At 40.6% G+C, this 27486-nt stretch overlaps 1 protein-coding gene across 10 annotated transcripts in view; it reads left to right on the forward strand.

Moving 5' to 3' along the window:
• pde4d (phosphodiesterase 4D, cAMP-specific) overlaps positions 1-27486 on the forward strand; it is a 1334021-nt gene that overhangs the window by 1301461 nt on the left and 5074 nt on the right. For all 10 annotated transcript variants that reach the window (XM_048534576.2, XM_059648315.1, XM_048534564.2 and 7 more), the window contains 8 exons: positions 10915-11008; positions 19344-19513; positions 19892-19990; positions 22165-22329; positions 23143-23242; positions 25656-25810; positions 26766-26888; positions 27141-27323. In XM_048534576.2, coding sequence (XP_048390533.1) covers positions 10915-11008; positions 19344-19513; positions 19892-19990; positions 22165-22329; positions 23143-23242; positions 25656-25810; positions 26766-26888; positions 27141-27323 — 1089 coding nt within the window. The remainder of the gene's footprint in view (positions 1-10914; positions 11009-19343; positions 19514-19891; positions 19991-22164; positions 22330-23142; positions 23243-25655; positions 25811-26765; positions 26889-27140; positions 27324-27486) is intronic.

Raw genomic sequence — 27486 nt, forward strand, 5'->3', positions numbered from 1 at the left:
TGTGTTTTTTTTAAAAAAACAATTAACTTGAAGTCTGATAATATCTCCAAACAATATTATCACAAACGTGCAGTTTCTTAACTTAATTTTCTCTTCAGCAACTGGCTGTCTTGCTTAGTTTTTTTTACATCAAATTGGCTCAACAGAGTCAGATCTAATCTAAAAATAAGCAGGAGGTTTTCATTTTTAAGTGACTACCGCTCCTATGAGTTGAATTTTTTCAAGGAGCAGTGTAAAAATTTGGAAGTTGCATTTGCAGTGTGCAACTGTATTGTACATTATTTACTGTTTGTTTTCTTTTATTTCCTTTTATCTTCAAATATAGTCCTTTTATTTTACACACTTTTTTTAAAACCTTATCAGGGTCTAAATAATAAGACCATAAGAAATGGGAACAAGGGTAGGCTGTTCAGCCCCTCAGCCTGCTCCACCGTTTAATAGGATCATTGCTGATCCAACATTCCTCACATCCGAGATAATGGGAACTGCAGATGCTGGAGATTCCGAGATAATAAAATGTGAGGCTGGATGAACACAGCAGGCCAAGCAGCATCTCAGGAGCACAAAAGCTGACGTTTCGGGCCTAGACCCTTCGTCAGACGAGCTCTCTGATGAAGGGTCTAGGCCCGAAACGTCAGCTTTTGTGCTCCTGAGATGCTGCTTGGCCTGCTGTGTTCATCCAGCCTCACATTTTATTATCTCATTCCTCACATCCACTTTCCTGCCCTTTTTCTGGGACTCTTGATTCTCCTACTGATTAAGAAACTATCTATCTCAGCCTTAAATATACACTAGGGCTCTGCCCCTACAGCTCTCGGTGACAAGTTCCAAATACTGTCAACTCTCTGAGAGAAGAAATTCCTCATTATGAATTCAGTAAATTCAGTCTTAAATACATGCCCCTTTATTCTGAGACTATGCCCTCTCGCCCTGGACTCTCCTATGCAGGGAACGTCCTGTCAGCATTTACCCTCTGCCTTTAAGAATCCAATCTGTTTCAATAAGGTCATTTCTCATTCTTCGAAACTTCAATGAGTAGAAGTCCAACTTGTCTAATCTTTACTGCTAAGACAGTCCCTCCATACTAGAGATCGTCCTTGTGAAACTTCTCTGAACTGCCTTCATTGAAATATATTTCCTTAAATAAGGGGATCAAAACTGCCCACAATACACCAGGTGCGGTTTCATCAGCACCTTGTACTGTTCTAATAAAAATTTCCTACTGTTATACTCCAACCCCCTTGAAATAATAGCCAACATTCCATTAGGCTTCTTGATTACCTGCTGCATGGGTGTGCTAGCTCTACGATCCTACCTGAAAAGATGGACAAATGGCCATTCTGTGACCAGCTAGTTTGAAAATGAGAGCAATGACAAACCTCAGCCAATTTCTTCCATCACTTGGTGACTTCATTATCTTGCCTCACTGGAAGTTAGTTCACATTGAGACTGTGTGTAATCTCAAATCTTTACTGGTTAATGTAAATTGATTAACCGTTCGAGTACCTGAGCCAACTAAAGCAAGAAAGTTTCAGATTTGAACATTGCTGAATGAAGGCAGGGAGTCGAAGCTTTTCACCTTGAATGCATCAGAATTAGGAGGCAAGAAACAGACTTGTCAAAAAGATACCAGTTAATCCAACATGAGAACAGGATGCTGATTGATGAGGCTGTTGTTAGTATGAAGATGCAGCTGAGAGATTAACTGTCGATCTTTGTTTTCAGAAAAGGCGGATGGACACAGATTGCCCGGCAGCATCTCAGGAGCACAAAAGCTGACGTTTTGGGCCTAGACCCTTCATCAGAGAGGGGAATGGGGTGAGGGTTCTGGAATAAATAGGGAGAGAGGGGGAGGCGGACCGAAGATGGAGAGAAAAGAAGATAGGTGGAGAGGAGAGTATAGGTGGGGAGGCAGGGAGGGGATAGGTCAGTCCAGGGAAGACGGACAGGTCAAGGAGGTGGGATGAGGTTAGTAGGTGGGAGATGGAGGTGCAGCTTGGGGTGGGAGGAAGGGATGGTGAGAGGAAGACAGAGACAGGTTGGACTGGTTTTGGGATGCAGTGGGTGGAGGGGAAGAGCTGGGATGGTTGTGTGGTGCAGTGGGGGGAGGGGACGAACTGGGCTGGTTTTGGGATGCGGTGGGGGAAGGGGAGATTTTGAAGCTGGTGAAGTCCACATTGATACCATTGGGCTGCAGGGTTCCCAAGCGGAATATGAGTTGCTGTTCCTGCAACCTTCGGGTGGCATCATTGTGGCACTGCAGGAGGCCCATGATGGACATGTCATCTAAAGAATGGGAGGGGGAGTGGAAATGGTTTGCGACTGGGAGGTGCAGTTGTTTATTGCGAACCAAGCGGAGGTGTTCTGCAAAGCGGTCCCCAAGCCTCCGCTTGGTTTCCCCAATGTAGAGGAAGCCACACCGGGTACAGTGGATGCAGTATACCACATTGGCAGATGTGCAGGTGAACCTCTGCTGAATGTGGAAAGTCATCTTGGGGCCTGGGATAGGGGTGAGGGAGGAGGTGTGGGGGCAAGTGTAACATTTCCTGCGGTTGCAGGGGAAGGTGCCGGGTGTGGTGGGGTTGGAGGGCAGTGTGGAGCGAACAAGGGAGTCTCTCCCCTTCCCCCACCGCATCCCAAAACCAGCCCAGTTCGTCCCCTCCCCCCACTGCACCACACAACCAGCCCAGCTCTTCCCCTCCACCCACTGCATCCCAAAACCAGTCCAACCTGTCTCTGCCTCCCTAACCTGTTCTTCCTCTCACCCCAAGCTGCACCTCCATCTCCTACCTACTAACCTCATCCCACCTCCTTGACCTGTCCGTCTTCCCTGGACTGACCTATCCCCTCCCCACCTCCCCACCTATACTCTCCTCTCCACCTTTCTTATTTTCTCTCCATCTTCGGTCCACCTCCCCCTCTCTCCCTATTTATTCCAGAACCCTCACCCCATCCCCCTCTCTGATGAAGGGTCTAGGCCCGAAACGTCAGCTTTTGTGCTCCTGAGATGCTGCTGGGCCTGCTGTGTTCATCCAGCCTCACATTTTATTGTCTTGGATTCTCCAGCATCTGCAGTTCCCATTATCACATGGACACAGATTGGTCAGGGGAATAGAGCAGAAATTGGCAATATCCAAGACCCCTTCATTTTCAATGAAAAGGTGTAATGTATGAACAAGTTTCACCGGCCTATATAAAACAGGCTGCTGTGATAATATCTTGAATAAATGAATCACGCCAAAAGCCAGACTAATAATCTTAAATTAGTTTCTGATATAATTCTTAGCAGCACCTGGATTATTTAATAAATTATTTGCAATAATAGAATCACTTCACATGCAGAACGTACTGTTCTATTACTTGCAAGCACTGGCTGTTTCTCCACGATCAGCATGCTGCCCATCTGAATGTCCATTGGGATGTGTTCTTCACACAGTCCATCAGTCTTTGAGATGTACAGCCTGCATGTCTGGCATCACACCTGCACTGATACTCATTACTCATCTGAGTGGTAGGCAAGACATCATTTTGGTTTAACGGTGGCATGGAGAAAACAACTTGTGGGTTTGCTGAGGGTAGCAGCATGAAACAGGTTGCTTCGCTTGTTGCTCACTATTTTGAGACAGCATCCCGTTTCCTGGGTAACCTGAGGTAGACTGGGCACCAATCGGATGCAAAAGTGGTGAACACAGGTCCATTTATAAGTTTTCATAACTTATGCAAATGATGATTTGACAAAGGCAACCATTATAGTGCAAGATAGTTTTGATACACCCTCTCTCTCCATTCATTTTAAATGGTGAGCAGATAGCTAGAGCCATTTTTATGAGATTGCCATTAAGACTCATCTTGTTGCACTTGGAACTGTAGGAATTTCAATGAGTCTAGACCAGCGTACATAGTCTTTCAATAGATTGTAGTAGAGAGCTAATTGTCAGATTTCTTAACTCATACGTGAGAAACAAGGAGCCTGTTTAATTTCTTCTTTCAGTGTTAAGTTTGAGTGCAAGGAGGAAGTTATTAAGTTGAATAAAGTAATTCTTTGATGCAGCTGCAGAATCAAATATTGTAAACATGTCATCTAAATATTGAAAGTATATAAGAAAATCTCAGAATTACCACTTATTTGAACTTAGCTGCACAAGTTACCAAGTATATGAGATCATTCAAAAATAAATTCAGATACTGCGGCAATTATAGGTTGCTGTGATCTAGTGATATAGTGCAAATGTCCATAGCTTTGAGTGATACATTGTTAATAGAACATAGAACATTACAGCACAGTACAGGCCCTTCGGCCCTCGATGTTGTGCCGACCTATCTTACCGATCTCAATCCCATCTAACCTACACTATTCCATGTACGTCCAAATGCTTGTCCAACGACGACTTAAATGTGCCTAAAGTTGGCGAATCTGCTACCGTTGCAGGCAAAGCGTTCCATTCCCTTACTACTCTCTGAGTGAAGAAACTACCTCTGACATCTGTCCTATATCTTTCACCCCTCGATTTAAAGCTATGCCCCCTCGTGCTCGCCGTCACCATCTTAGGAAAAAGGCTCTCCCTATCCACCCTATCTAACCCTCTGATTATTTTATATGTTTCAATTAAGTCACCTCTCAACCTTCTTCTCACTAATGAAAACAGCCTCAAGTCCCTCAGCCTTTCCTCGTAAGACCTTCCCTCCATACCAGGCAACATCCTAGTAAATCTCCTCTGCACCCTTTCCAAAGCTTCCACATCCTCCTCATAATGCGTTGACCAGAACTGTACACAATACTCCAAGTGCGGCCGCACCAGAGTTTTGTACAGCTTCATCATAACCTCTTGGTTCTGGAACTCGATCCCTCTATTAATAAAAGCTAAAACACTGTATGCCTTCTTAACAGCCCTGTCAACCTGGGTTGCAACTTTCAAGGATTTGTGTACACGGACACCGAGATCTCTCTGCTCATCTACACTGCTAAGAATCTTACCATTAGCCCTGTACTTTGCCTTCCGGTTACTCCTACCAAAGTGCATCACCTCACGCTTGTCTGCATTAAATTCCATTTGCCACCTCTCAGCCCAGCTCTGCAGCTTATCTATGTCTCTCTGCAACCTACAGCATCCTTCGTCACTTACTGACCTTAGTGTCGTCTGCAAATTTACTAACCCATCCTTCTAGGCCCTCATCCAGGTCATTTATAAAAATGACAAACAGCAGTGGCCCCAACACCGACCCTTGCAGCACACCACTAATAACTGCTCTCCAGGATGAACATTTCCCATCAACTACCACCCTCTGTCTTCTTTCAGTTTGCCAATTTCCGACCCAAACTGCTATATCTCCCACAATTCCATTTCTCCGCATTTTGTACAATAGCCTATTGTGGGGAACCTTATCGAACGCCTTGCTGAAATCCATGTACACCACATCAACCGGTTTACTCTCATCTACCTGTTTGGTCACCTTCTCAAAGAACTCAATAAGGTTTGTGAGGCATGACCTTCCCTTCACAAAACCGTGCTGACTATCCCTAATCAATTTATTCTTTTCTAGATGATTATAAATCCTATCCCTTATAACCGTTTCCAACACTTTACCAACAACTGAGGTAAGGCTCACTGCTCTATAATTACCAGGGTTGTCTCTACTCCCCTTCTTGAACAGGGGAACCACATTTGCTATCCTCCAGTCGTCTGGCACTATTCCTGTAGACAATGACGAGTTAAAGATCAATGCCAAAGGCTCGGCAATCTCCTCCCTGGCTTCCCAGAGGATCCGAGGATAAATCCCATCCGGCCCAGGGGACTTAGCTATCTTCACCTTCTGAAGGATTTCTAATACCTCTTCCTTCTGAACCTCAATCCCACCTAGTCTAGTAGCCTGTATCTCAGTATTCTCCTCGACAACACTGTCGTTTTCTAGAGTGAATACTGTTGAAAAATATTCATTTAATGCTTCCCCTATCTCATCTGACTCCACACACAACTTACCACTACTATCCTTGATTGGGCCTAATCTTACTTTCATCATTCTTTTATTCCTTAAATGCCTATAGAAAGCCTTAGGGTTTACCCTGATCCTATCCGCCAACAACTTCTCATGTCTCCTCCTGGCTCTTCTGAGCTCTCTCTTTAGGTCTTTCCTGGCTACCTCGTAGCCCTCAAGTGCCCTAACTGAGCCTTCACATCTCATCCTACTTCTGTTAAATGAGCTAGCAATGTTAAAAGAGCACATGAACAATGTTATTGTTCTCAATTTGTAGATCTTGCACAACCTTGACAAAAGCGAAGGAATCATTGTCATTATATTTGCAAGACTCATTTAAAATTGGTTGCATCCAATTTGCAACACAACCATTTGAACCTTTCGTGTTACGCATAACTACTGCATAATTACAGCAAAATCGGATTTTGAATTGTAGTCGTGAAACCGACGCAATAAAACTAGGCTTTGAAAATTTACTTTGAATGAACTGCTCTTCTTACAACTTGATAAAATTTTTGAAGAACCAGAGCTATCTAATGTAAATGAACGTGCAGACATAGAAAACACACATGAAGAGTGATCTATTATGGGGCAATAAAAATGTCAATCAAACCATTCTTGGTGCTCGGACAAATATTTATAATGAGGCTCTCTGACAATTGTATCCATAAAACAGGTGTAATTAATGATCAGATAGATATCTCTGATTCCAGCTAGTTGGTTTTCATTATGAATGCTTGTCTGAATTCCAGGAATGTTTAATTCACTCAACGCAGGTCTATTGGAAAAGTTATGGGGAACTGCAAGCCTTATTTGATTGACATCTTTATTATCTTGTAATAAATTGTCTCTTTGATATGTTTCTTTTAATCCTATTGAGTTCATTTATACAAAATGGACAAATGCTTTTGAAATTGATACTTGCAGTGATCATAGTTGATTAACACTGCTGTGAGACTGTATAAGGAGCAGTTTTTCCTTGGCAGTGGATTTTTAAAATTCTCTACTGATTTGCTATTTTCGAGGCATTTCAAAGATTTGTCAAACTCTTATTGGCTGTGGACATGGTGAATTCTGGAAGAGTGGGTTTGGAGGATGCTTGGAAGGCATTGAAGGGGCATGGGACTAATGGAAAGGTATAGGTTGGAGAGGAAATGACATTATGGAAGTGATATGAAGCATCGTGGGTATTTGAGAGGGCATTGAAGATCTTAGTTAAAATTTCAGTGACCCTTCCTCAGAACTCCAGTCCTGCAGAGCTTTTCCAGCAAGTTTGTTTTTGTTCCTGATTTACAGCATCCACAGTTCTTTTGGTTTTTATTGAAGCTCTTAGGCTCTTTGGGGTTTTGGGATGTGGAGGAAGATTGGGAATAGGTGAGTAGAGAGCCTACGGCATGTAGGCAACTGGGACAATGTCCATAAAGTTCAATCATGTCTCCTACTTGGTTGGCCTAGGTACCGCCCATCTAAATCATGGCCTCACCCTGCCTGGGGAAGCTGCAGACTGGAATTTGCCTACCCCATGTGTCACAGAGCCAAGACAATCTGTGGAATTATGAGGATGTGACAGGTTTGCAATTGCAAGATGTGGAAATGCTCTGACTCACCTCTCCCAAAGTGAAGGGGATGGGCCGGCCCCACCTCAGTACAGATTATACTGTTGGCAGTAGCAGCATTCTGTTACAATTGGAAAGATTGATCTAGGACCCTGCATACTTATTGTCCTGCTAACTACTGGAAGTACAGGTAGATATCTGCCTATTCTTTTTGAAAGATGCCAATTAGTTCAAAGATTAAACCAAGAGAAAAATGCTGAAACTTTTTTTTTAATATATGGAAAGCCAACTATTTAATTCCAATAACCTCCTTTCAAAGCAGTCAACATGCTTCCTGGCTGCTGATGATTCTATTCACTAATTCATGACTGCAGCCTGTGTTCTGAAATTCATTGTCTGCACATTGTGGGGAAATTCTGTTCCTCTGTCGATGTTCTGACTAATACAAAAACTCAGCTTGTGAAGAATTATAGATTCCAGCTGACATGCCCACACTCTAAATGTTAATGTGTTGGTATGTTCTGACTTCACTGCATGTTTCGCGAGTATTTGATTACCTTTCAATTTACAATAGGGAACATTACAATTCTTAAATGATTAATAAATGCTCCCTTGTTTCAGGTACAGGGATCTCTCAACTCTAACCTTCATTCTGAATAAACACTTAACCATCAAATAATGACAAGAATTTAAAAGTGATACTATCTTCCTTGAATGATGCAGACTCAACTTGCAAATTAGCTTTTAGTAATGTTGGATTTCCCCTTTAAGGCCCTGCAGGAGCTGAAGGTGTGGAACTGTGACATCTAATTTTATAATTCTTTAGCTTATGATAAGAACAAAACTCACAGGTGTAAAGCTGATACAAGTATTTTTCTGTTAATGGTATATGAGTAACCTGTATCAAGATTGTTGTTGCAACATATAAATATGAGATACAGTAAATTTGACTGGCACCACCTGACTTGAAAATTTATCAGGGCTGTAGTGTCTAATTGGTAGCCTGTCTTCATAGAGTTGCTGCCAGTTCTATTACTAACCCAAATTTGGGACAGTCCCCAACAGCAGGGCTGTCAGTGTCTGTCCCTGTTTTTCTAGACTTGCTCCTGCAGGGCTAAGAATTTGTATCCTCTTGTTTAACATTTGCTCCTCAATGGAGTATTAAATGGCTGCAGGGGTCATGTCCAATCTACTGTCAACAGTAGATAAAAATAGCAGAGATAAACAAAATACAGTTGCAACAGGACTTGAACGAAGTTGATGAAAATTCAGAAAACTGTTCAGCTACAGAATAGTTTTTCAAGGCTCATTCCAGGAGCACATTTGCCCTTCTTATTAAATATAAAGTTCTTTTATTGTAACATACAATATTCTAAGCAGATGTGACCAGGTAGATGCTGACAACAAAAACAGAAATTGTTGACAAAACTTTGCGTGACAAAAGCAGAGTTGATGTTTCGAGCCCAGTGACTCTTCCTGAAAACCCCCAGGCAACCCTCAGTTGTTTCCTTGTCATAGAGGAATCTAGAAATAGGCAGTTTCACAGTTTCAGAATAAGGGGTCTCTCATTTCAGATAAAATTAAGGAGGAACTTCTTCCTCCAGAAGGTGCATAGAAACCGTAAAGCTACAGAAAGGTTACAGCACAGAACGAGGCCATTCAGCCCAATATGTCTGAGCTGAATAAACAAGCTAACCTTTGTAATCTCACTTACCATGACTTAGTCCATAATCTTGCAGTTTATAGTGCTTCAGCTGCAGATCCAGGTTCCTTTTTAAATGTGTTGGGGGTTTCTGCCTCAGCCTGCAAACTGGATGGTGAAATCCAAACACACATCTCCCTTCTAATCCTTTTCATCATCTTAAATCTGCGGCCCTGGGTAACTGACATCTTCGCTAGGGAAACAGCTCCTCTCTGTTCACTTTATCTAATTCCTGCATTGTTTTGTGTGTCTTGATAAATCACCTCTTCAGCCTCCTTTATTCGCCTATCCAAACTTTCCTCATAACTACAATTTTCCAGCCCTAGCAACTTTCTTATAAATCTCCTCTGTACATTGTCAAAGGCAGTGATGTCCTTCCTATAATGTGATCACTAATGCACACTGAACACCAACTATTGGTTAACCAGTATCTTGAAAAGTTCCACCTCTGTTTTCTATTTAATACCTTGCCCTCGGAAGGAAAGCATCTCCATATGTCACCTTTACCACCTTATTTACCAGGCTGCCACTTTCAGGGATCTGTGGTCATACATTCCGAGGTCTCTCCCTTCAACCCCTCTCAGCCCTTTATCCTGCATTCTTTAGGGAAGATTGCAAATGAGACAAAAATTGTCTGGATAGTTGATGGTGAAAAAGATGGCTACTGGCTACAGGATGAATTCATTGGATTAGTTGAGTGGGAGGACAAGTGGCAAATTGCATTCAACCCACAGAAGTGCGAGGTAATGCATGTGGGAAGGAAATACAAAGCTAGAGAATACAGAAATAATGGGATAACATTGAGAGGGGTCGAAATCTCTCAAAAAGCATCACTGTATGTTTCAATAATACCATTGGAAGCCATTTAATACATTTGTTCAGAATGCTTCTTCCAAATATCTCCCATTACTAAGATGCCCCTTATTATTTCTCCATACTGAAGCTTTTAGTGTTGACAAAGTACAGAAGCAGTCAGCCAATGTTAAGTCTGGTACATATTTGAATGATCTTGAAACTGATACCATAAGCAGAAGTTTTGAAAAGAACTAATCAGCTTATAGCATTTTTAAAGTCTGTTCGTCTCAAGCTGTTTACAGTGTCAATGTCAGAAGCTTTTATCACTTCGAACCTCTTAATCTTGAGTAAATAAGCAGGTGTTAAAACTGCAAAGTAGTAATTTACTGCAAGTTAATAAAGAGGTCAAACAAAACACTCTACTTTGCAATCTATGCTAACATTGCCTGCCAGTCATTCTTGAAATTCAGCCAGACATTCATAAAGAGGCCATCTAGGAACTATCCACAGAAGCAGACAAGCATTTTTTTTTCCTTTGTGGCCCATTGTAAATGCCTGACCAAATTTCCAGAATTCCAGAGATGATGTGGGTAGAGGCACAATTTGAAATTCCCTAATTGCCGGGATCAGGGATCCCAGAATTAGATCCTGCCCAGAATTTTCAAAGGCTTTCCTACATTCTCAGATTGCACAAACATCCAGTTCAAAGAATGTAAAGGTAATAAAATAGCTAAAAGTATGTATTATTAAACATAATTGTGGCTATGGAAGCCATCTAATTGGTTTATAGTGAACACATTGATTAAAATCTTTTTTACTTCAAGCCAAGTATCATATTACAACAGAAAATTTTGATTTATTAATTTTTATTTCATATTGTTTTTACAGTTCAAGAGGATGCTCAATCGAGAGCTTACTCATCTGTCTGAGATGAGCCGATCTGGTAATCAAGTCTCTGAGTTCATATCCAGTACATTTTTGGGTAAGTATTGTTCAAAGCATAATCTATTTCGAATGTTCTTTGGGCAAGGTGTGAGAGCTTTGGTGAATTTGCTGAGCCAGCTTATTATTAACTACACATGACATTTTCTAAAAATTCTCTCAGGAAGTATCATTATATGTTTCAATAATGTCACAGGAAACCATTTAAGAAGCTCTGTTCTGAAGAAGGATTACCAGACCCGAAACTCTGACATTTTCTTCACAGATGCTGCCAGACTTGCTGAGCTTTTCCAGCAACTTCTGTTTTTGTTCCTGATTTACAGCAACTGCAGTTCTTCGGTTATTTATTAAGCCATTTAATATGTTTGTTCAGAATGCTACTTGAGAATGAATTTAGTGGCCCGAATATTTCTCTCAATTCTCCACCAATGCCTTTTGGATTTTCGATCTGGGGTGTGTGGTCTGGATTGGGTGTTAGGCCAGGTGACCAGGGGAGATCCTAAAAGGATGCCTCAATCCTGGGATAGGCTGAGGCCTCCAATACTGTAAGCAGAGTTCAGAAATGAAGATTTAAACAGAAAACAGGGGTGGCACAGTGACTCAGTAGTTGGCTCTGCTGTCTCAGAGCATCAGGGACATGGGTTCAATTCTAGTCTCAGGTGAGGACCTGTGTGGAGTTTGCACATTCTCCCCATGTCTACATGGGTTTCCACCTACAGTCCAAAGGTGTGTAGATTAGGTGGACTAGCCAAAGGAAATTGCCCACAGTGTCCAGGGCTGTGCAGGCTAGGTGGATTAGCCATGAAAAATGCAGGGTAACAGGGAAAGGGTAGAGGGGTGGTGTGGGTGTGGTGCTCTTTGCAGGGGCAGTGTGGACTTGATGGACTGAATTACCTGCTTCTACACTGTAGGGATTCTATGAAAACTGCTCACACACTGAAGAATGCTAATTTAGCCAGAGTTGTTTTAGTAAAGTGAATATATCTTTTTGTGTGAGGTAAGCATCGAATTACAGATCTGTGCAGTTATTGAAGGACAAGCCTGTTTTAATGCATCGCCAGAAGTTAGAATGACATCTCCACTCATCATCCATTCTTTTCAATGACTGGATAAAGCTCATGGTATTGCTGGAAGGGTTTGGGCAGTCAACTAAACATTAATGGAAAAACGTTAAAACAGATGGCCCCATTTTCCAGTTATTTCCTTAAGACATCTATTACATGTAATAATGCGGTACTTGCATATTTGTCTTGGTAATATGCTTTTATTAAAAAAAATTAAGCCAATTTATCAATAAAAACTAAAGATAAATATTTGTAGTTCTGTATGTTGGTTTGATGAAATGGAAAATTGCAGAAAGTGGTGTCAATGGCTTAATTATAAAATCTTGCTATTGAAAAATAACATTTAGCAGTATTCATCCAAAACCTGTTTATGATAAGTTAAAAAAAAAGACTGATATTTGTTGCTTGAATTGGAGAGTATGTTTTTGTTGTGTTCACTCATGGAAAGTGGGCAGCAGTTGCTGGCCAGCATTTATTGCCCATCCCTAATTGCTCTTGAGAAGATGGCAGTAAGCTGCCTTATTAAACTGCTGCTGTGGATAGACCAATATGCCCTTTCGGAGGAAATTCCAGGATTTTGACCTAGCGATAGTAGGAGAATGGTGATATATTTTCAAGTCAGGATGGCAAGTGGCTTGGCAGGGAACTTGCAGGTGGTGGTATTACAATGTATGTACGGCCATACGGTTCTTCAAGATGGAAGACATCGTGAGTTTGGAAGATGCTATCTAGAACCAAACGTAGAAATAGTATTTTAAAATGTTACAGCCTGCTTTTAGATGTTTTTATTTTGCATGTTGGCCACATTGTGAAGGAAGTTGCATGATGGTGACAAGTGAGCTGTTTAATAAAATAAGATTTTGACTTTAGATTAGATTCCCTGCAGTGTGGAAACAGGCCCTTCAGCTCAACAAGTCCACACTGCCTCTTGAAGCATCCTACCCAGACGCATCCCCGTATAACCCACACACTCCTGAACACTACGGGCAATTTAGCATGGCTGATCCACCTAGTCTGCACATCTTTGGACTGTGGGAGGAAACCAGAGCACCCGGAGGAAACCCACGTAGACACGGGAGAATGTGCAAACTCCGCACAAACAGTTACCCGAGGCTGGAATCAAACCCGGGCCCCTGGCACTCTGAGGCTGCAGTGCTAACCACTGAACCACCGTGCCGCCCTTTAGTTTTGCTGTTTTGGTCATCAATTCTCTGATCGTGACAATTGATTCTAAAACTGGCCAGTGATGATCTTTGGGGGTTTTAATAATTTATAAATTGAAATGACAAGTTATATTGGACAGATTTTGTGTAAACAGCAAAGTCATGCTGCCAGAAAATATGGTTCTTAGTATTAATAGTGAACTACAACGTGATTCATCCCTGCCCACGTCAAACTGCATAGTTACTTCGACTGCAACTAAGCAATGGTGTAAGTCTTTAACATGACAGATTTTCTTTTGTTATTGCCACCTTTCTACCCTGCATACAGCACACCCGTTTCTGGCTGAGAGACCGTTTGAGGAATTCTATTCGCCAAAATGTGTCAGAGCTTCATTGTGCCCTCCACCTGCAGTAATTGGTAGTCATTCACCCAGCAATTTGTGACCTAATGGATAGCAAGCTACATTTGTACTCTATTTGTCCTCTTCTCTAATAGCTCAAACAAAAATAGGAGCTTGCTGCTTAAAATGTAATTGGTCCATATCCATGAATGTACAGCACAATTAAACTCAAAATTAAGATCATTTTTCATTTTAATGGCTGTACTAATGTAACGTTTGAGCAATTTGCATCTGTGTTTGATTTTTCATTAATAACAAATTACCCTCCAATTGTAAAGTATTAACCGACTCGGCCCAAGCTTTAATATGAGTGCTTATTTATCGAATCTTGGAGTCTTAGTATTTGAAATATAGAGAAATGCAGCCCCTCCAAAAGGCAAGCATGGTAAACATAGAAACAGAAAACAGAAGCAGGAGTAGGCCTGTCAGTTATCAACTTGCCCTGTCACTCACTATGATCTTGGCTGATCATGAAACTCCGTAGTCTGTTCCTGCTTTTCCACCGTATTGTCTGATCCCTTCAGCGTCAGGTACGACATCCAATTCCTTCTTGAAATCTTTCAACATTGACTTCTTGTTGCTTTAGCGAATTCCACAGGCTCACCACCCTGGGTGAAGCAATTTCTTCTCATCAAAGTGCTAAAACTCCGTATCCTTCGACGAAGAGCCCTGGTTCTGGTCTCACCTGTTGTCAGGAACATTCTTATTGCATCTTTCCAATCTAGTCTATGATAGTCCTCGCTCACTCTTCTGAAGTCCAGCGAAAATAGTCCTAACTCATTCAGCTTCTCTTTGTACATCAGTCTCTCCATCCCAGGCATCAGGCTGTTAAACTTTTGCTGCACTCCCTCTATAACGAGACCATCCTTGCCCAGATGAGGAAACCAAAACTGCACACACTATTCCAGGTGTAGTCTCACTAAGGCCCTGTCTAATTACAATTAGACATTCCTGCTTCTGTATTTGAATCCTGTTGCTGTGAAGGCCAGCATTCAATTTGTCTTTTTACCACTGCTGCTTCTGCATGCTTATTTTCGGTGACTGGTGTTTGAGGACACCGTGACACTCTCATTGCACATTCCCCTCTCTTAATTTGTGGCCATTCAGGTAATAAAATGCCTTCCTGTTTTTGGTACCAAATAGGTAACCTCACATTTGTCCACGTTATGCTGCATCTGCCAAGCAATTTGCCCACTCACTCAATTTATCCAAATCCACCCTGAAACATGTCCGCATCCTCCTCACCACGCACCATGCTACCAAAGAGAATGGAATATACCAACAATTCACTCACATTTTTACCAAGTATTTTTGGAAATATTTTCCTTTTCTGTTTTATTAAAGGGCTTCCAATTGTGGTATTTGCTGAATTTTGGTAAACATATAGTTAAGTATGATTTTAAAACTTCACAGAATAACAAACACGAGCAATAAGGGCTATTGTTAATGTTACATTTTAATTATAAAAAAAAACACAAAATTTTCCTTGCAACTAATTTAAAACCTGGAAAGGCTTATTGAAAAAAGTCAGGTCCTGCTGATACCTACCGCCTGCAAGAAATCCTATGAAATTCTATGTTTCCTTCAGAAAACATAGATAGAAGTCCTCTTCCACCTTGGATCACCTGACAGTAGAACTTACTCATCATCTTTTCAACAGGGTTAGACTTTAAGTATGTGACAGATTTGATAAGCATCAACCTTGTTGCACATACTTTAATATTCAGCTGTGAGATTGCTCCAGTGACATGGATTTCTGGACCACAACCTGACACTCCAACATTTTCAAAAATGCTTTGCATGGTTCCCTGTCTTGTAATTTCTCAATTTTCTAATAAGCTTCTTGCTGTCCCAGAGGTAACGTAACCTGTTAGTGCAAATAACAACAAAGTGCCACTGTATCATTTGGTATCTTAAAAGGACATGCACAAAGTATGTTATTATTCTTTAATGGAATGTGCATATCACTAACTGGGCCAGCACTTATTTGCCATCTCTAGTTATCCAGAGAGCAATGAAGCATCAACCATGTTACTGTGGATCAGGAGTTGCATGCAGACTAGGGAAGAGGGACATACTTCCTTTCTTAAAGAAAATTGGTAAACAAGATGGTGTTTTATAGCAATCGTCAGTGCTTACACCATTAGGCAAGCTTGTTATTCTACATTTTAATTGAATTGAATTGAAATTTCACTATCTGCCATTCAAACCCATGTTCCCAGAATATTAGCCTGGGGTTCTGAATTAATAGTCCCGTAAGATTAGCAGTACATCATCAGCTTCCATTGTTTGTAAAAAGATGATAATTCAGTGTAATTTCTTTCACATTATATTTCTGGGAATGAAATGCCGAAATGTTTAAGGAATATAAGATTTGAGGGAAGCACTCAATAAAGTGTTTCAATTGCATCTAAATGAATGAAAAGCATTGGAGATAAATACTCCAGTATTAACATTAAATTGAGGAGGGTGTGGGAGAGCAGCAATCATTCACAGCTAACTGAGGATCTGAAGATCCTAATACTCCTAATGCAATGTCCCGTTGCAATATTGCCAGACAGTGTGGGCTGACCAGTAGGATGATTAACCATCATGAAGGTGTAGAACTAATACTGAGGATTGGAAAGGACATGTCAATTCTAGGGTTAAAAATGAAGAATAGTGGAATGGGTAATCAGAAGGCTCCAGACGGTGATTGTTGGATTTATGGAAAATAGGACGCTGTGGATTGGTAGTCTTGTTAATCATGGGTTACAATTACAACAAAAACACTCTGCCTGGATTAACAAGATGAAGACATTAATTATTTAATTTTGGAAATTCTTTTAAGTTCTCCTCCTGACAACCTGTGCCAAGCCAGTTCCGCCAAACATTTTTGACTTCCTGGAAAAAAGCACTATTTGCAATATCCTGTTTTCATTACAAAAAAGCTGAAATAGAATTGAATACTTAACTTATTTGAATGTCATATCCCTGATATGAACTTATTTACAAGGGCTACTGCCTGGTTTAAACCAGCAGTTAAAAAAACATTATGCAAATACATTTTTATGACCTGTTCTTAGAACTCAGAGTAATTTTAAACAAAAAAAAAGAAAAATGTCAGTAACAGTTCAGGTGGTCACCAGCTGATACTTGCCAATGGGCCCTACCTTCATCTTAGTTGTAATAGGATCAGTAAAACCAAAAACAGCCCTCAGGCTCTTAACACTGTCACCATCTCACCTCACTCATGTCAATTCTTTCCATCTCATGCTCCCCTCCTTTCGAGCCCTCATATCGTCCATGCAAACATATTGCCAAACTCATTCCCGTAGTCCTGTATAATTCCTAATGTCAGTGCAGGGCCAGCTCATGCTCCTTGCCCACCCTCATCTACCACTCTTAACCCTTGCACCTTCACCTTGCAAACTCAGCAGCATCTACCATGGATAGATGTCAGGAGCCATGCTGAGTACAAATAAAGATGGAAGTATCTGTACAAATTTGGCCAACTTCAAAAATCTTCTCATTGACAAAAGCAATAAATACAAACATTTCCTTTCACTACTCAATCCTCTATACACTTTCTTTCTTTGAAGACTTAATCTCTCATGAAAAAAAACACAAGTATTTGAATTCGGAGCCCCATGTCAAAGATAGTTAGTCACTTTACAATTCTCTGAGTTTTCAATCAAGCTCAGAATTTACAAGTCCGCCTTTGTATCAATGATTGGCCATGGAAGCTGTCAGGAAGCATGACTATAATCTGAGAATGAGAGCTCTCAGGCTTATGTCAGCAAATACCAATTGAAACTTCAAGCACTGACTTTTCTTTTACAGTCCATGTTTATAGGTTTACAATCCCAAAGAGATCATCCACTTTGTTTTATGTATTCATATCTAGTTTTAACCATCCCAACCAGGGGTAAATGACTGCACACAAAGGGGTATTTGACCTCTGCAAAGAACTGTGGCAGGTTTACACTGTTCCATCAAATGCCTCTTGCCACACATCGTGCTTCAGAAACCTCAGTGACCAAAATTGCTTCTCTTTGAAGGCAGCTGTGCTTTTAAATGTGTTATTGCATCTGTGAATACTTCACAACTCTATACCACTGTCCAAATAGAAATGGGGCTGAATCGACACGACTTCCTCAAAGGAAAGTCATGCCTGACAAGTCTGTTACAATTCTTTGACGAGGTACTTAGCAGGTTAGGCAAAGGAGGGCCAGCGGATGTGATCTATTCTGATTTCGAGAAGGCCGTTGACAAGGTACCGCACCGAAGGCTGCTGAATAATATAAGAGCGCCATGGTGTTCACGGCAAGATATTGGCACAGATAGAGGATTGGCTGACAGGAAGAAGGCAGAGAATGAGGATAGAGGAGTCTTCTTCAGTATGGCAACCAGTGAATAGTGAAACTTGCAGGGCACAGTATTGAGATCGTAACTATTCATGTTATGTATTAACCGTCTGGATGAAGGAACTGACAGTATTGTTGCTAAGAATGAAAATGAGATAAATATAGGTGGAGTGACAGGTAATGTTGAGGAAGTGGAGAAGCTGCAGAAGGACTTGGATGAACTAGAAGAATAGGCACAGAAGTGGCAGATGCAATACAATGTGGGCAAGTGTGAGATTATGCACTTTGGTCAGAAGAATAGAGACACAAACTGTTTACAAAATGGAAAGAGGCTTCTGAAGCACAAAGTGACTTAGAAGGCCTGGTTCAGGATTCTCTTGAGGTTAACATGTGGGTTCAGTTGGCAGGGATGTATTGCTGAGGCTGTATAAAGCTCTGTCTGACCATATTTGGAATATTGTGAGCAGTTTTGTGTTTTTGTATGGAAGGATGTGCTGACTTTGGGGAAGCATGATCCCGAGAATGAAGGGGTTGTCATTATGAGGGTTGGCTGAGGATTCTGTGCTTGAAGAAGTTTAGAAGGACGAGGGGCGATTGCATTGAAACTTGACAGAATACTGAGAGGTCTGGATAGAGTGGACGTGGAGAAGATGTTTCCACGAGTCGGAGAGATGAGCACCCAAGGACACAGCTTCAGCTAAAGAGCCGACCCTTTAGAACTGAGGTGAGGTGGAATTTCTTCACCCACAGGGTGGTGAATCTGTGGAACTCATTGCCGCAGAAAGCTGTGGAGGCCAAATCATTGAGTGCCTTCTAAGACAGAGATAGACAGGTTCTCAATTGGTAAAGAGATCCCGCGGTAGGGGGAGAAGACAGGACAACAGGGGTGAGAAACTTACGAGCCCTGATCAGATGGTGTAGACAGGATGGCCTGAGTGGCCTAATTCTGCTCCAATATCTTTTGATCTTATGGTTAGTCCTAGGCTTGGGGCCAGGACTTCCAAATTCCACCCTCTGCTGCCATTTTGGTTAAGGCGCAGAGCACCTTCCAACATGTCGGAAAATTAATCCTAAATTTTTGATTCAAGGGACAGCAAGGGCACAGATTATTGTCAGGTGAGCCCTGAACATGTAAAAAATGACAGAATTAGTTGAGCGTATAGTTTCTTGTATTCTACACCCGGAGGTTTTATGAGTGTTCTCCTGATAGTCTGCTGATGGATTATCGGCTGAAGCCTAAAGAAAAGCTGATTAAATGTTTTCTCTTGTGAGACTGCTGATTGTTCACTGATATCTGTGGCACTTATTTGGGAAAATCCCCATGAACGAGTTTTCCTGCCGTGTGTTGTTGTTGGGATCGTTCAGCTACAATATTCTAATAGGGTTACTGTTCTTTTCCAGACAAGCAGCATGAGGTTGAAATGCCATCACAAGCACAGAAAGAAGAAAAGAAAAAGAGGCCGATGTCGCAAATCAGTGGAGTGAAGAAACTCATGCACAGCTCAAGCTTAACAAATTCCAGCATTACAAGATTCGGCGTCAAAACGGATCAGGAAGACCTCTTGGCAAAGGTGTGCTTATTTCAGACCCTGGATTTCAGCAATATAATCCTTTGATAAGTGAAGGGGAACATTTGACTTTGTAGCACAAAATCTTTATTGATTAGGCATAGAATTTGATCCACATGTTTTTCAACCATTTGGATCAGATAACTATGTTCCTTAGATTAGAAAAGATAATAATTTAGGAAAAAAAAGTGCCTTTTTACTAATATATCAGTTAACATGCTAAAAATGATTGTATTTTCAATTAACATAATGGCTAATGAAAGTATTTTTAACCTCTGAGAAAACGCGCCATACTGAAGCTTAAAGTTTAAAGATAATGCATTTTGTAAAATGTTTGCTCTTACTGATATCCTTCATGTTTAATGTCTGTTCAATTAATAGGAATTAGAAGAAATTAACAAATGGGGCCTTAATGTCTTTAAAGTTGCTGAATATTCTGGAAATAGACCTTTAACAGTTGTCATGTACACAATTTTTCAGGTGAGTTTTGAATGTATTCATGCTTGATCATTTGGAGTTTCAGTATTTTGTGAAACAGTATGAATCTATTGGAGAATTCTTATTCCAAACTACAAACTGTATTATGGCATCTAAAATTATGGTCACTAATCAATTGCATTCTACATTGTTCAAGCACAGTTGAGAATGATCAGATCTAACCAAAGACACACTGACATTGTAGCATGCAATATATTGCCAATTTATCAGTGTCTTCACTAGATCAGCACCATTGGAAAGTTCACTGCTGGACCATTAGCCCAGATAGCGAGCCTTTGAACACTAAAAAAAGTTCTGAAAAATGAGCTTTTGCCTCAAGATAGCTGAAACTAATTGAATAGCAGCCTGCACCTTAATGGTGAATTAAGGACAACCACCAACTGAAAGCAACAGTAGACAGTTTTGCCATTCAGCTTGGACTGTTGGTTTTCAGTTTTCCAATGCTGTATGGACAGGTATATGTCAATAATTTCAAATACACAGGCTGTGGAAATTTTATTTTAAATGCCAATTTCTATTCTTTAACTCCACTGGAATAGCACAAAATCTGAGTGTAATTTGATGAACTGAGGACTTGAACAGCCTCCTTTTTATTTATGCTTTGTAATAACTCAACCTCGAACATGCCTGTGAGATTTCATATTCACTGCTAATATTTACTGGTGCTTACAGTTAAATCAAGACAAGAGAGGGGTGCCCTTTCTCAGATCTTTTGTTGTAATAAAATTGAAACTTGACATTCCAAAGTAATGCTTTCATACACACTTGGCAACTGTTTCATATGTATTCATGTTAACTGATTCTTTGTTGTGGAAAGGTATGTTTTTAAGCTTTAGGCACCTGGTTTATTGTATTATGTGTCCTAAATAATTTCTTCTATGTATTCCCTGAATTAGTCAGTGCCTTCTGAGGGTTCTATCTTTCTTGGATAGTTACTGGGGATGTGATGGCCTATGGTCTTATCCCTGGACTATTAATCCAGAGACCCAGATAACATTCTGAGAAACTAGGGTTTGAATCCCGCCACAGCAGCTGGTGGAAATGAAATCAATAAACAAAATCTGGAATTAAGAATCTAATGATGACCATGAATCCATTGTTGATTGTTGGGAAAAACCCATCTGGTTCATTAATGTCCTTTCGGGAAGAAAAATGCCATCTTTACCTGGTCTGACCTACATGTGACTCCAGACCCACAGCAATGTGGTTGACTCTGAACTGCCCTCTGGCCAATTAAGGGTGAACAATAAATGCTGCCTGGCCAGAGACGCCCTCATCCCATGACTGAGCAAAAAAAAAGTTACTGAGGAAAAGTTGGGAGTTGAAACTTTCCCAATTCCCAGATAACTATAAAGCTACTCCCACTCTCCGACTCCGTACTTCCCTAACAGTACCCTTCTTGACTTACCCGAGTAGACCTGACCCAGCACCACTCCTGCCTGATCTGACTCAAGCCCCCAGCATCCTTGCCATCCCACCAACCCCAACCTTGCCCCATTGTTTGTCGAAGTGTCTTTGAGGCCTTTTCACCCAAATATGACAGTTAGTTCTGTATAAAGGTGGCATAGCTTGGCTTTCAAAGATCCTCCTTAACTACTGTGGCATACTCCCAGAACAGATGTAGTCCACATTTCTCAAGAAGCCTGGTTCAGAAGTCCAGGCCAAGGGGCAGATTGACGATCCAACGGAGATGGCCATTCCTCAGAAAATTCGGCCTAAAAACGTCTTTAGTATATGTGAAATTCAAATTAAAGAAGCAATGATTGCTTTTCCGAATGAAAACAAAAACTTATCTCAGTGGCCCAGTAGCACAACTGGTTATTGTTTGAATCAGCTACATCCAAGAAGCATTGAACAGATCTAACTTCTTACATAGCCAGAGGTGTGGATATTTGTGTTTGGATTGAGCAGTCTGTGACCTACTGGGACACACTACTTTTCTTACCAGCTTATCACCATGTTATCTGGACAGGAGGTACAGGAGTAGGTCTTTAACAGTCTAATTGGCATGGAATTATACATGACCAGAAAGACTTAAAGCTAAGGGATGAGGGAGGGTAAGAAAGCCGAAACAAGGAAAAAGAACTAACTTATTTTCTATTACAGATATTGTTAATTTCAGAGTCCTAATCTGAATTCATTTTCATGACTTGTAGGAGCGAGAATTATTAAAAACTTTCAAGATTCCACCAGATACTTTAATTACTTACTTGATGACACTGGAAGACCATTATCATGTCGATGTGGCTTTCCATAATAACATTCATGCTGCAGATGTCGCTCAGTCTACTCATGTTTTACTGTCAACGCCCGCATTAGAGGTAAGCAGGAATGCTTTTCAGTTTCCCAGATAACCTAGCAACTGTAAGCAAAGGATTTTACAAAGAAATTTAATTGATATTGTTAAACATAGCTTGCACCTCGTTATTATGGGAAATAAAGATAGATGATGACTTCTGTACTAAACTTGAATCAAATTCAATTTCATGCATAAAATTAAATGATTCCCCTTTTCTTAGCAACCAGACCATTTATTTTGTTTAGTTAATTTATTCTCATGTTGAAAATTGACCCTCACATTTTGAAATATGTGATTTATAGGCTCATTCAGGATAATTTTATTTTAGGATACTTCACCAAATAGAAGGCCTCTGAAGAAGGGTCTCGCTACTCCTTAACTCTGCTTTCTGTCCAGCAGTTTCTGTTTTTGCTTCAGATTTCCAGCATTTTTATTTTACTTTAATATCAGGGGACTTCCCTGTTATATATATGTCTGATTTGCTTTCCATGACTTTATTGTATAATGGATAGTGTATTAATCCTTTCTAACTGATTAAAGATTTAATAGCCATCTTAGATTTCCTCAACACCACATCAGTTCTATAACCGTTTGATGTTTTGCTGATAAATTCTGTGTCCGATTGACTGACATTTGAAGGAGTGAGAGTCCGAAAGCTTATGTCTTCAAATTAATCCGTTGGATTATAACCTGGTGTTGTGATTTTTGACCTTGTCACACATACATCTAACAGCTCACTGAAAGGTTACGTGAGATCACTCTAAGTTGAAACAAACTTGTGACTGCTTTTTAACTTCTGAAAAACTGCAGTAAATTTGTGTCTTTTTTTTTGCAGGCAGTCTTCACAGATCTAGAAATCCTTACTGCAATATTCGCAAGCGCTATTCATGATGTAGATCACCCTGGGGTCTCAAACCAGTTTCTTATTAACACAAGTGAGTATACCGTTATCATTTAATTGTCTCTTGTCTGTGTCTGATGTGCGAGGCACAGGTCCTATCTAGATGTTAAGAGTTAGAAGGCTTGTTTTAATTACTTGCTTTGGTCAAAATAATTTTCCATAGTACTGAGAGCATTTATAATCTGGATTCCTGTAGCATCCAGTGGACAAAGTTCAGGGAAATTGAAAGAAACACAGTCACAACAGCAAGGTGCCACATGGAAATGGGGGTGCATCCACAAAGAGGGACTTCCTTGTTTAATCACTGGCCTAGAAGTATCCGATAACAAGAAAGAGAGAGTAGAAAGTATCGCAAATAATCGACTCAAATTATTGGCATGGAAAAAAAGTAGTAAACTAGAAATGTCACCATGAGTGAGGAGTAGTGTTATCAATTTGGCAGATGTCTATGATATGTTGCCTCTTCTAGAAATGACTCATTTTACTCCAGAACTTTGTACACATCTCAACCATAGGAACGCATAGCAAAGTGACATACATTTCAACTGAGATGTAATAAAAACTCTCACTAATCTCGGTTTACTGCTGAGGACCAAAGCAGGGTCTTCACAGTTACAGGCTTTAGGTGCTTTTTTTTAAAATAAACTAGAGATAAGGTGCATAGTGAGAGTGGCTATCTCCTCAGCAAGGACTGGGAGTCAATTGCTGGCAAGAAATCTGCCTGTTGGGCCAGATTGAGCTTCCCACTGGTGTCTGACAGAAGCGGGTTCCTGGAGGTGGCCATTACATGTCCTGATGAGACCTTTTTTTCCAAACTGCCCTGCTCACAATGATGGCCTGACAACTGTACGTTTTAAAATGTCACACGTTATCCTTCATCAGAAAGATTCTGCAGGCAGTCAGCCAAGAATCATCCCTGGACTCAGGATTTATTGATGATACTGATCTCATAAAACCATCAAAGGCAGTAAGACTGAGGAGTCTAAAACCAGGGGTCACAGTCTAAGGAGATCAGGGAGGCAACCTAAAGCTGAGACAGTAAGAGATGTCTTCACCCATAGAGAGGTGAGCCTGTGGGATTCCCTGCCAAAGTGGTTGAGGCCAAAATATTGAAAGCTTTCAATAAGGAGTTAGATATAGTTAGACTAAGGGAGACCAAAGGATATGGGGCAACAAGGTATTGAGTTGAATGATCATCCATGATCAAACTGAATGGTGGGGCAGGCTTGAAGGGCCAAATAGCCCACTCCTGCTCCTACTTTATCAGAGATAATGGGAACTGCAGATGCTGGAGAATCCAAGACAACAAAACACAGCTGGCCAAGCAGCATCTGCAGTTCCCATTAAACTTTAGTGCTCCTAAGATGTTGCTTGGCCTGCTGTGTTCATCCAGCTCCACACTTTGTTATCCTGTTCCTATTTTATCTGTTTCTATGACCCCGGCAGATGTGGCACCACACCAAATTTTAACAGCTGTTTTTTTAAAAAACACCTACCCTTTGGTTATACAAACAAAACTTTAAACATCTTAACTTTCTAGACACAAAAAATTAAGGAGAGATATCATAAAGTAGACAAATGAGCCAAATGAAGATGGTCATATTGACATGTTGCAGAGAAAGAGGGTTTTAATTGAGTTTTGAAGGGTTCCAGAAGTTTAATATCATTAACTTATATGAGGGTGTCAATGCATTAACGTTGTTAAATCTGCGTGTTTGCTGATTGTGTGGTTGACCGGAGGTAAAAAGAAAGGTTGCTAGTGACGTGTTCATGTACTAATATTAAAACAGAACAGATTAGCATACTGGCAACAGTGAAGCGATCACAAGGATAACAAGTACACTCAAATGCTGGGGTGCTAAATAGGCAGATGGTGCATGGATTTTATTTACATACGCAAAATCTAGAGCAGCTAGTTTGATTTTTCATCACTTAAAAAGAAGCCTACAGTGTTATTATCATACTTGTGTACATAGAATTAAAAATGCTGTTTTGTTTCACACCACTGCAGTCTCCTGGTAGACATAGAATTACTCCCAACTTACTTAGAATCACCTCTGATTATTTTCTAACCAAAGAAATCAAACAGTATTCCCAAGCAGAACCTCATGCCCTCCGGTGCAGTGTGGAGATTGGGGTGGTGGAGGTGCAATTAATTAGGTAGAAATTACCTTGATTCAATTTACCCCTCTCCGTCACTAAAGTCTGGCTCTTCTGAATACACCCAATTAATGTTGCCGTTTTGTGAATACTGATCATATATCAGGCTATACTATGCGTTCACAAATGCCAGTCGAATTTTGTAAGCATATAGGATTATTCAAACCGATGGCATGTGTTATATTATCAGTTTGACATGGAGGAGTGTGAAGAGAATTGATATATTTGATTTACATTAACCTCTCTCCTTCTGTTTCTTCCCTTACCTCCATTCATGTGCTTTTCAGACTCAGAACTTGCCTTGATGTACAATGATTCGTCAGTGCTGGAGAACCATCACTTGGCTGTCGGCTTTAAACTACTGCAAGAGGAGAACTGTGATATTTTCCAGAATTTGACTAAGAAGCAAAGACAGTCACTTAGGAAGATGGTCATAGACATCGTAAGTTGAAACTTTAAAGCTTACTGTTCAACTGAAATCTCCATCCTTTTTCCTAATATTCTCATTAGGTCCATTATGTTTTAACTACATGTTACATTTAAGAGATATTTTAGAAAATATTTATTCCTGACTTCCCTTCTTAAATGTTATTTGTAGTGTAGATCATAAATCAAAGAATCCCTACAGTGTGGAAACAGGCCTTTGGCCCAACAAGTCCACACCGACCTTCACAGCATCTCACCCAGACCCATTCCGCGAGAGTCCATTTAATCTACACATCCCTGAATACTACGGGCAATCATCATAGCCTGTCCACCTACCCTGCATATCTTTGGACTGTGGGAGGAAGCCGGAGCACTCGGAGGAAACCCACGCAGACACGGGGAGAATGTGCACAGTCCGCACAGTCAGTTACCCGAGGCTGGAATTGAACCAGGTACCTGGCACTGTGAGACAGCGGCGCTAATCACTGAGCCACCGTGCCACCCTGTAGTATTGTGATGTTGCTGACAGCCAGCAGTGGTTTTCCTAACAGGAATTGATACTACAATAATGGGACGCAACCTCAGAGACCTTGTGAAAAGATTAAACCATTCCAAAAGATCAGGGAGTAAGCAATCCTGAATTCATTTAACTATCAAACTCAGTGTCCACTAATAAAATTCAACATTGCTAAGGTTATGAACCATAACACTGAAAGTAGTCTCTTTTTTTTAACCAGGTGGATGATTAGAAATAGTTTCTTTCTCTGTATTTAAACTTAGAGTCTTTGTACCTGATCCAAACGTCATAAGTTGAGAAAAACTGCTCACACCTAGAGAGCTATTTATCATTGTTCTATTTTAGAATAACTTTTTTTTTTGCTAGCTTTGTATGACTTGCAATGCCCTGCTGACAAGTCCTATTTTTGTAACCTGAAATTATTTACTAAAGGCTCTCAAACCCTGTGTTTCAGGTTCTGGCTACAGACATGTCCAAACATATGAATTTACTGGCTGACTTGAAAACAATGGTAGAAACAAAAAAAGTTACAAGCTCTGGAGTACTCCTCTTGGACAACTACTCGGACAGAATCCAGGTATCAAACAGTCCATTCAATTCAAAAAGGAAGCTTTAAAAAATGTTAAAAACCATCATCCTCGCTATCACATGCTTTATGTAGAATGATTGCAGTTGAAGAAAATATCTGAAATGTTTTTAATTATTTCTGTGCCATGTTTGTTGGAATCGAACATTTGCGAACATTGTAAATGATATACCTGTAGCTTAACAATGACATGCTATTGACCTGCAAATTGAGTTGAAAACCATCCTGTATTTTATAATCCAGGTTCTGCAAAACATGGTACACTGTGCAGACTTAAGCAACCCAACAAAACCTCTGCAGCTATACCGACAGTGGACAGACAGAATAATGGAAGAGTTCTTTCGCCAAGGAGACCGAGAAAGAGAAAGGGGAATGGAAATAAGTCCCATGTGTGATGAGCACAATGCCTCCATTGAAAAAACACAAGTAAGTGATGCTGGCAAACCCCAGTGTAATCTCAAAAGCTGCGCTACAAATAGCAGTGCTATTGTTTTGTAGACCAACATCCATGTGTTGAATTAGGCACTAAAGATCTTTCGGAGATTTGCAAGTATTCTATTATACATGTATATTTTGGCACAAACGCTAG

Source organism: Stegostoma tigrinum, chromosome 1 (genome assembly GCF_030684315.1).
Source record: "Stegostoma tigrinum isolate sSteTig4 chromosome 1, sSteTig4.hap1, whole genome shotgun sequence".
NCBI classification, from domain to species: Eukaryota; Metazoa; Chordata; class Chondrichthyes; order Orectolobiformes; family Stegostomatidae; genus Stegostoma; species Stegostoma tigrinum.